This window comes from Nothoprocta perdicaria, unplaced genomic scaffold (genome assembly GCF_003342845.1).
Source record: "Nothoprocta perdicaria isolate Ctin4 unplaced genomic scaffold, notPer1 scaffold_121, whole genome shotgun sequence".
In the NCBI taxonomy this organism is placed as follows: domain Eukaryota; kingdom Metazoa; phylum Chordata; class Aves; order Tinamiformes; family Tinamidae; genus Nothoprocta; species Nothoprocta perdicaria.
In genome coordinates, this window is record NW_020454328.1 from 559573 (window position 1) to 568752 (window position 9180).

Sequence of the window (9180 nt, forward strand, 5' to 3'; positions counted from 1 at the left end):
GGCCGGGGCGCATCCGTGGGCCGGCGTCGCCAGCAGCGGCCCCGTCCTTCCCGCGCTCCACCTGCTGCAGCCGATTCCCGGGAATGTCCGGCTCCCTCCCTGGGCCCGTGCCGCCCGGCAGGACGCTGCACCCGCGACACGGCGGCTGCTCCCGGGCGCGGGGAGCAGAGCTGCGCCCGGGGCCCACTGCTCTCCTCAGCCCCCCTGCGCGTGGCGCAGGACCAGCCCTTCAGCTCCAACCCCCTGGAGAAGGAGCCGGCTCCCGGCCAGCCCCGGCAGCCACCGCGACGCCGGCGTCAGGGGCTCTGGGCACTCTGGGACGGTGCCGGCGTCTCCGGGCTCCCCCGCGGGCTCCCAGGCGCCGCTGCAGCCCCGGCCTGCAGCTGCTTGAGGTGCTGGTGCAGCAGGGCCACGAGGAGCAGGGAGCCGCGCTGGAGCAGGGAGCTCGTCCGGGAGGGCAGCAGGGCCAGGGCACCCACCGTCTGCCCCTGCGAGGCCTCCAGCAAGGGCAGCTTGGCAAAGTTCTCCACCCCTTTCCTGCTCAGGATGGTGTCGTCGATGCAGGCGCCTGGAAAAGAGGAGCAGACTCCGCTGGGGAGGAGCAGYTGCCGGAGAGACCCCGGATCCAGAGGCTTTTGCCTCCTGCAGGCGCCTCGAGAAAGACTCATGGGTGTCAAAGCTGCAAGCACAAGACGCTCRGGGAACACTCGCTGCAGCAGCAGGGCACAGACACAACCCCGCGAGGCGCCCGACGCCGCGGGGACCCCGCGGGACGGGGAGGCTCTCACCCAGCAGGCTGATCTGCGGGACGCTCTTCAGCACCCGCAGCATCTCCTTCGCCTTGGCCTCCGGGCTCACCAGCACCACGTTGCGCCCCACGAAGAGCGGGAGCAGGTTCCTGTACTTGGACTGGGACAGCACGGGCCTGACGACCTGCGCGGGGAAGGGAGCGGGGCCGTGTGGGCGCCGCGCGGAGCCGCCCGCGCCGCCTGCGCYGCCCGCGCCGCCCGCACCTCGTTCAGGAAGAACTTGACCTCGATGTTGTGGCGGCGCAGGTAGTGCCGCGCCAGCGCCACGTCCTCGGCGGCCAGCGGGCTGTACTGGCACACGGCGATCATCCTGTTGTCGCGGAAGGCCTCGGCCACCTGCCGCCGCAGCAGCCGCGCGTAGCCGTCGTCCTGCGGGCGCCAGCGCGGCCGTCACCGCCACGAGAGCCGCGGCGCCCGTCACAGGGACGCGGGGGGGTCCCCGGCACAGAGGGGCCGGGCCGCAGCGGGGCGCGGGGGCCGCCCCCGGAGCCGCCCCGGGCCCGTTACCTCCTCGCCCGCTGCCTCGGCGCGGGGCAGGCAGCGCGGCGGGACGGGCGGCCGCGGCGCCACGTACTCGGTGACGGCCATGAGCTTCTGCCGCTGGAAGTGCATGGCCTTCCAGTGGCGGGTGACGGCCTTGGAGGCGCGGCGCGCGAGCTGCAGCGCGGGCGGCCAGCCTGCGGGCGGCGCGGCACGCGCGGAACGGGTCACCGCGAGCGCAGCACGCGCCGGCTGCCCCCTCACCCAACACCCGCCTGGGCGCGGCCCGGGAGTCGCTCCCGCTCCCCCCCGCCCCGCGGGAACCGGAGACCCCGGCGGAGGGGGGGGGCCTCACCCCGCCGCCATCGCCCGCCGCCGCTGAGCGCCGCCATCTTGCCCGCGCAAGGCCTTGTGGGGAGGCGGGAGGCCCCGCGCGCGGCGGTGCGCGTGCGCGGAGGGAGCGCGGGAGCCCGCGCCGCCCCGCCCCTTCCGGTGCGGCCGGGTCTCCTAGCAACAGGGACGCCGCGGCCTGGTCCGCCGCCCGGAACGTCCGCGCCCGGCGCGGGGTTCCCGCCCCCCCCCGCCCCCCCCAGCCCCAGTTCTCCCCAACCTGGCTGTCCCCCGGCCCAGTCACTCCCAGTTTGGGGGTCCTGGATCCCCAAGAGCCAGCCCCAGCCCCCTGCTGTCTAGGGCACTCAGTGCTCCTTAGCCCCGGGCGTCTCCGCGGCCCCTTATTCCCAATCGCTCCCAGTCTGGGTGTCCCGGTGCCCCCAGCCCAGGCACCCGGCCCCAATTCCCTCAGCAGCCCGGCCRCCCCCAAGGACCTGAGGAGGGGGCGCGGGGATCCAGGTGCCCCCATGGCCGGGCTGGAGGAGCCCCTGCCCCGGGGTGCGTGGGTCGCTGTGGGGCTGGGCGGCTCGTGGGGCCGGGGGTGGCCGCTGGGCTCGGGCCCTGCTGGACGGGCCCCGGTTCTGTGGCTCCCAACATGGACTCGGGGCTTCTCGCAGGCCCGGAGCAGCCGGCCCCGGGGGTGACCCTCACCGAGAGCCTGGTGGCCAGGAGGAACCTGCCCCGGGCAGCGGAGACCCAGAGCGCCCGGAGCCGGTGAGGCTGCGACCGGGACCGGGCAGCGGCGCCGGCGGCACCGGCGCTCCCGGGAACCTCTCTCCACGCAGGTCCGCGGCGCTCACGGCCCTCGGCACCATCCGCCTGGATCGGGAGAACATCTGCGCCATCGGGGAGCTGCAGGGCCTGCGGGAGGTCCACAGCCTCTACCTGCAGCAGGTGGGATCCCGCGCGAGGGGCGCTTGGCTCTGGGTGAACACAGCAGACCGGCGGCTGAGATCGAGGAAAAGCCCATGGAGCTGCAATCCCTGGGCCAGCGGTTCCTCCAACAGCCGCGCTGGCCACGGACACTGCTGCCCTCAGGGCCTGTCCCTACCGAACCAGGGGACAGCGGTTGTGAAAACAGCGGGGGCTCTGCAGTGCTCTTTAAGCCGTCACAGGGAGGTTTGGGGCCGTTCTGCGCCCTGCTGGGCYCCCCGGCACCCTCTCTGTAGGGCTGCCGTGGAGGTTGAGGGTCTTGGGTTGCTCCCGTGTCCCTGGAGGGACCCGGGCTTGGAGGGACTTCTCCAAGTGTGTCCTTCCGGGCACCAGAGAACTCGCTCGTCTCTCCTTTYGCAGAACAGGATCGAGCGCATTGAGAACCTGAGCTGCCTTCCCCAGCTGCGGTACGTGCGGCAGCTGCCCCGGCAGAGGCTCCCCGGCTCTGCCCGTGCTCAGAGGCGGGCAGGGCTCCCTCTGTCCTTTGCTGGAGCCACAGGTTCCAGTTACGGCGTGTTGCCCAGCAGTTTGATTAGCCCCCCACTCTTGGGGGGACACACACACGGCACACACACGGCTGCACTTCGCTGCTCGCTCATCCACCAGCCCAGCCTCGGCCCYGGCCCTCTCTGTGCTCCGCAGGTTCCTCTCTCTGTCTGGAAACCGCATCCGCAAAGTGGAAAACCTGCGGCCCCTGCAGCAGCTGCTCTTCCTGGATCTGTCCCAGAACCAGATAGAGACACTGGACCCGGGTAGGGAAGCGGGAACAGACCCAGGCAGGGCCTGGCTCTGCCCCAGAGAGGGTGCTCCGCCTTTCAGCTTCTCCCATGGGTGGATTTTGCCAGGGTGGGAAGGGACGGAGGGATAATCTCCCACTCTCCMGCAGTGTTGCCCGTGCCGCTTGAAGGAGGGGAGGAAGGGCACAGCGCAGGCCAGGGGAAACCCTCGCCCGCCCACTGCGGAACACGCGTCCCCCTCCTCAGCTTCCCCAGCTGTGAAACTAGAGGCTCCCTCCCGGGGCAGGGCTGTTGCCTCGGGAATGTGTGTGCAGAGCTCCGAGAGCGCAGCGCTTTGCGGCACTTGCAGCTCAGTGCAGCAGGTGGGGCTTGGGCCCCTCCTTCCTTCCCTTTGATCTGTGCAGATGAGCTGCCCCGGAGCCTCCGTCTGCTCGACTTGACAGGAAACAAATGCACCCACCAGGACGGGTACAGGTGGGTCGCTCCGCACGGCCCCGGGCGCGCGAGCTGCTCCGCAACGTCCCACCCTTGGCCTCCCCGCGGTACCAAACACACCAAAACCAAGCCAGGCCCTCAGCCAGCCCCAGAACACCTCAGCCCGGATCTCTGCCCTCAGAGTGGGAATTGCAGGCAGCAGTGCCCCCCTCCTGTGCCCCATGCCCAGAGGCAATTCCAGGGGACGGGAATATCGCCCATTTTTTCGGTGCTTGCAGAGAGACGGTGCTGGGGGCCCTGCCCCGACTGCTGCAGCTGGATGCCCAGCCCGTCCCGGGCTGCCCRGAGCCTGCCCCGCTCGAGGGAGAGGAGCAAGGCAGTTCCTCCGGCAGTGAGGACGAAGAGCACGAGCCCCTCTGTGAGCCCAGCGGCGCTTTCACTGCAGGCCAAGGTGCCCAGGCTGAAGCGGGGCGCACTGGCACGGGCTCGTGTGGCCGCGCGGGGCTCTCCTCRCGGTAGCTGCCTCTCCATCGCGGGCAGATTTCTTCGTGGCTCTGCGCCGGGAGCTGGCTGGGCGCTCGCGCAGGAGGCAGAGGGCGGCGCTGGCGGAACACGAAGCCCGCCTGGAGCTGCTGCAGGAGCTGCAGGAGCGTCGGCACCGGCTGCCGCCTCCTGCACCGCCCGGCGCGGGCACCTGCCCAGCCCGGAGCCCCGGCGACCACGGAGCAGCCCTGGCCGCAGGGAGCCCCGGGCAGCCGCAGGGCTGTCCCCACGCGAGGCCAGGGACGCCGCCGTCACCGCCGCCAGCAGCGGGCAGCCAGCAGGGCCTCCCGCAGCCTCCGCGAGGTCCCGGCAGGAGCCCGGGCCGGAGCCAGGCCCCGCAGCGGGACACTCGTGCCACAGCCCGGCCCAGGGCAGCGAAGAAATAGGCAGGGCCCCCCTCCCGCCCGGCTCGGTACCGTGCGCGCCCAATTAAAGCCTCTTTATTTCTACATGGGTCTGTGTGTCTGCCACGGCCCCGGGCTCTGCACCGAGCCCTGGCAGCCTCCGCAGCAGGGCCGGGAAGGGCGGACAGCAAGGGACAGTGCTGGGAAAGGACCTGCCAGGCGCGGAGAGGAGCCGCCTCCTCCTGCGTGACGGGTCCCTCCCCTTCCCCGTGTCCAAGGGTCACAACCACCCCTGGAAGCGCTGATTCCTAYGGGACGAGTGATGGGGCTGGGCGCTCCACGTCCCCGGGCAGGGCCAGGAGACGCCGGCCGAGAYGTTTCCCTCTGTGCCGTTCAGTGCCGAGCTGGGGCAGCCGACGTGCAGCCGGAGGCAAGGGACGGGTCCAGCGCAGAGGGAGGAATGTCCCTCATCTCCTTGTACGTCTCCCAGCTGCAAAGACAGGGAATGAGGAAGGATAGGGAAGGAAGTGATCCCCAGAGGCTGAAAGGGGCCCGGCTCGGCCCTTTCCCCCATCCCGACCCACGTGCACGGCATTCACTTGTAGAACTTCATCTCTGCGTCCACGCAGTCGAAGAAGAGCTCGGCGAGCTCCTCGGGCGCGGGCGCCAGCGTCCCCGCYAGCAGCGCGTGCGCCGCCTCCAGGCCCTGCCGCTCCAAGGCCCGCAGCGTTTCCTGCAGCTTCTGGCCCTGCTCCTGGGGGGGCAGCGGGGCAGAGGAGCTGAGACCTGGCGTTGTCAGGACACGCAACTGCCCCGAACCACCACAGGGAGAGCGTGAGGGCCGGAGCCCTGGGGCGGCCGGGAAAGGCAGCGGGGTGTCCGGTACCGGGTCGCTCTCCATCAGCGCCAGCGCTGCCTCGTGCCGCCGGTAGAGCTGGTGCCGCCGGTCGACTTTGCTCTGGAACCGYGGGATCTTCTTGGCGGGGTCATCGGCAAAGCTGGGGGACATGACCTGGGGCGCGGGCTTGAGGCCGTCCACGAAGACAAAGGGTTTGAACACGGACCTGCAGAGACGGGCAGGGACCATCGGCGCCTGCACGCAGGACGGGCGCGAGGCTGGGTCTGCTCCCCAGGGCTGCTCAGCCTCATCCCCGCTCCCCATCAGCGTCGTGTCTCCCCACGAGCGTCCTCACCTGGAGGGGTCGGGGGTGGCCGTGAAGAAGTGGACGCAGGGCAGCGCAGGGTCCCGGGGCAGCACGGACACCATGCTGCCCGCCGTGCGGAAGCCTTCCGAGTCCACGCAGATCCCGCTCGCCTTGTCCCGCAGGATGCCCATGAAGGTCTCCGCCGTGATCCGGCCTGGCAAGCGGGGCGGGCGGGCGCCGTGAGCACCAGGACGGTCCCCGCTCCCAACGTTGGCTGCYGGGCGCAGGGCACCCAGCTCCGTCCGTGCCCACCTGCGTGCTGCCGCAGCAGCTCCCGCCCCGCGCGGTACCGCGCCTTGGCCGCCTCCATGCGCACGGGCTGCTGCTCCAGGGAGAAGACCTCGGCGAAGCTGAACTCGCCGTCCCCGCTCCACCAACCCTGGCTCCGGGCGCGCTGCCGCAGCCCCGCGTGCTCGGCCGTGATGTCCGTGCCGATGCTGAGCTGGTTGGAGATRTTACGGCTCCCCTCTGCGAAGGACACAGCGCGTGGAGCTGGGGGCAGCTCCCTGCGGAGGGATCGCCTCGGCGGGCAGGAGATGGGCTGAGACCCGGCACGCTCAGCACACGCTGCCGGCCGCGCACCGCCCGCTCACCCGTGATGCGCTGGGCTGCCCAGTACGGGCCGGCCGTCTCGAGCACCCAGGCCTCGGCGCGGTCGGCCAGCAGGAAGGTGTTGTGGTAGCAGAACGGCGCCGGCTCCTCCTTGCAGGGGCCGCCCTGGCCGTGCCGCTCCAGCAAGGCGGCGATCACCCGCACGGCCTCGTGCGCCGAGCGGCTCCGCTCCAGGGCCAGCCTGGCACGCGCAGGGCACCCGGTCGGCGGCGCGGTGCCGCCTGTCCGGGGTGTCCCCGCCGCGGGACGCGTCCCCGCCGCCCTCACCTCACCAGGTCCATGCCCAGCAGCGCCTCCTGCTCGCCCACGGGCTCGCGGGTCCACACGCCCTCGTTGCCCACACAGACACCGTGCTCGTTGGCGCCCATCTCGGCGCCCCACAGCCAGGCCGGGCGGCTCAGCACCACGGCGTGGGTCCGCTCCACCTGCTCGATCTCGATGTACGTGCACTGCGGGCAGGCCGCGGGGCTGAGACCCGGCACGCTCGCTGCATCCAAGGCACGGTGCCCCTCCGCGTGCCCCTCTCACCTGCACTTTGTCCCCAGGCCGGTGGCGCGCGGCGGGCACATACACGACCTCCTGCACCTCGTCGCGCGGCCGGTCGGCGTTCTTGCCGAAGACCACGACGGGCGCCGCGGTGGCGGGCGGCAGGGCCACGAAGCAGTCGCAGGACGAGGGCGCGGGYGCCGCCATCCTAAAACGGGGCACAAAGAGGGGGTCCCGCACGGCGGGTGGCGATGGCAGGCAGGGGGCACGACCTGGGGAATGGCCCCCAAACCCGCGCCCTGTCGCGGCCCCAGTGGCCGGGCAGGAGGGTGGTGGGGCTCGGTATCCGTGTCCCGATCCCCGAGGGGCGCCCGGAGCCTCCCCCCGGCCCGGGCAGCCGGGACTTCCCGGGCTGCGATTCGGGCAGAGGGGCCGGCGGGGACCCCGTCCCGGCGGGGGCGACTTGGGGGACACGTGCCGGTGTCCGGCCCCCCTGTGTGGACTGGGAAAGGGGCAACCCGCCCGCTGGGTCCCGGTGCCGGCCCCGCGCACCTGCCCCTGCGCCGCCGCCGCCGCTCGGTCCCGCCCCGTCCGGCCCGGCCCGGCCCGGCCCGGCGGTGGCGGCGCCCCGTGGCTGGAGGCCGCACGGCGGCACCGGCACCGCCCCCGACACCGGTGGGGCCCGTGGGGCAGGGAGGGAATGGGCACCGAGCAGAGAAAGGCACCGGGACCCCCGTGGGGCAGCGACGGGCACCGGRATCCGCCCCCCGGGGGCCGACACCAAGCACGGACACGGGCCCTGACCCCCCCACACACACACAGATGTCCCCCTTCCAGGCAGGGATGGGTCCTGGGCACCCCAAGGGGTCACGGATGGGGGTCCCACAGGTCCCTCGGCACCAAACGGATTCCACCGTGCCCAGAGGGGCAGCAAAGGGGGCAGGAGGCTCATCCCCAATAGGCCATGGGGAGCATCCCATGGGGCAGAGGCTCCCCCAAGGGCTGCCACAGCCCCATAGCCCCTATAGCAGCCCCCACCCTGCCCCTAGACCCCCATGCCTCCTGGCGGGGTTGCAGGGCACCAAGGTGCCGGCACCAAGGTGCCCGCACACGGTGCTGCACATCCCTGCGGAAGCRGGGGACGGCGGGGAGGGCCGGGCCGCGTGAGTGGGCAGGAGGGAGCAGAGCTGCAATGTTGGCAGCGCAAACACCTCCTCCCTCGCGGGGGTTTGGAAACACGGGGCTGGGGCGGGGGGCCGGGCCCGCAGCCCTTGTGCAACGGCGCCCGGGGCTGCAGACCCCGCGTGTCGGGGTGCCGCGGGGCTCAAGCCGCCGCCGTGTCCCCCCGGCCGGTGCCGCGGGTCCCGGGCCGCGCGGGGCAGGGCGCAGGCGACACCCCGTCTCATCCCCGCACGCGCCAGGGTGTTTTCTCCAGCCGGGCCCTGCTGGCTGCAAACATCCGCGGGTCAGGGAGCCAAGTGAGTCACGYTGCGGCTGGCGAAAACGGCGGCGGCTGGGAGAGGAGGAACGAGACTTTCCCTGGTCATCGGCGCGCCCGGCCCGCCCTAGGGTGCTGCCGGGCCCATGGCTCGCGCGCCCGGTGCCGCTGGGACGCGCGGCCGCCTCAGTTTCCCTGCCGCCTGGACACTCCCTGCCGCGGGCCGGGCGCCAGGGCTGGCGCAGGATGCGGCGCACGTACGGCACCGGGTGCCCCCAGACCCCCGGCCGCTTTTCCAGGGTCACCCGCATGCYGGGGAGCCCCTAGGCCGTGCTGGGGGGCTGGGGGCGCCTGCCAGGACACTGGGTGCCTTTGCAGCCTGCGGACAGGGCTGGGCTGGCGGTTAGAGGGAAGCGGCAATTCCGTGGCAGAGATGGAGACGGAGAGCCRGGGCGTGGAAAACACACGGCGTTTATTCTTACAGTACAAAACACGGCAGGGGAGGGGGAATAAAGAAGGAAAGAAAGAAAAACCACAAAAACACGCAGCAAACGCCCACGAGCCCAGAGCGCCCACCCCCTCCCAGCACAAACGCTCCCGGCGCCGCCTCGACGAGGCGCCCGCGAGCGGCCGGGGGGCGGCAGCGACGGGAGCGGAGCGGCCCGGGCCGCCGAGCGCCGGCCCGCGCGCCACAAAGGATGCGTGGGATGCGCCCCCACACACACCTGGTCCTATACCTGCACAGGTATACATGCCATACCTATACAT

At 72.2% G+C, this 9180-nt stretch overlaps 3 protein-coding genes across 4 annotated transcripts; 1 reads left to right on the plus strand and 2 right to left on the minus strand.

Moving 5' to 3' along the window:
- Positions 1-173: 173 nt before the first annotated feature.
- On the minus strand, positions 174-1681 carry MRPL10 (mitochondrial ribosomal protein L10). Its single transcript, XM_026054385.1, has 5 exons — positions 1645-1681; positions 1317-1486; positions 1014-1178; positions 789-933; positions 174-568 (listed from the first exon to the last, which is right to left on the minus strand). The coding sequence occupies exons 1-5, from the start codon at positions 1679-1681 to the stop codon at positions 297-299; spliced, it is 789 nt and encodes a 262-aa protein (XP_025910170.1). The 3' UTR covers positions 174-296.
- A 593-nt stretch (positions 1682-2274) lies between these two features.
- Positions 2275-4713, plus strand: LRRC46 (leucine rich repeat containing 46). The gene is made up of 7 exons (XM_026054387.1): positions 2275-2393; positions 2465-2573; positions 2973-3019; positions 3255-3364; positions 3754-3823; positions 4063-4235; positions 4325-4713. Exons 1-7 carry the CDS (start codon positions 2275-2277, stop codon positions 4711-4713), a joined length of 1017 nt encoding a protein of 338 aa, XP_025910172.1.
- Positions 4714-4775: 62 nt separating this feature from the next.
- SCRN2 (secernin 2) lies at positions 4776-7181 on the minus strand. Of its 2 annotated transcripts, none has more exons than XM_026054487.1 (8): positions 7017-7181; positions 6756-6937; positions 6470-6669; positions 6129-6344; positions 5865-6030; positions 5558-5735; positions 5271-5425; positions 4776-5161 (listed from the first exon to the last, which is right to left on the minus strand). In XM_026054487.1, the coding sequence occupies exons 1-8, from the start codon at positions 7179-7181 to the stop codon at positions 5065-5067; spliced, it is 1359 nt and encodes a 452-aa protein (XP_025910272.1). In that variant the 3' UTR covers positions 4776-5064. The 2 variants fall into 2 exon arrangements, with proteins under 2 accessions (XP_025910272.1, XP_025910273.1); XM_026054488.1 differs by having other exon boundaries at positions 5099-5161; positions 5256-5425.
- Between the last annotated feature and the right edge of the window lie 1999 nt (positions 7182-9180).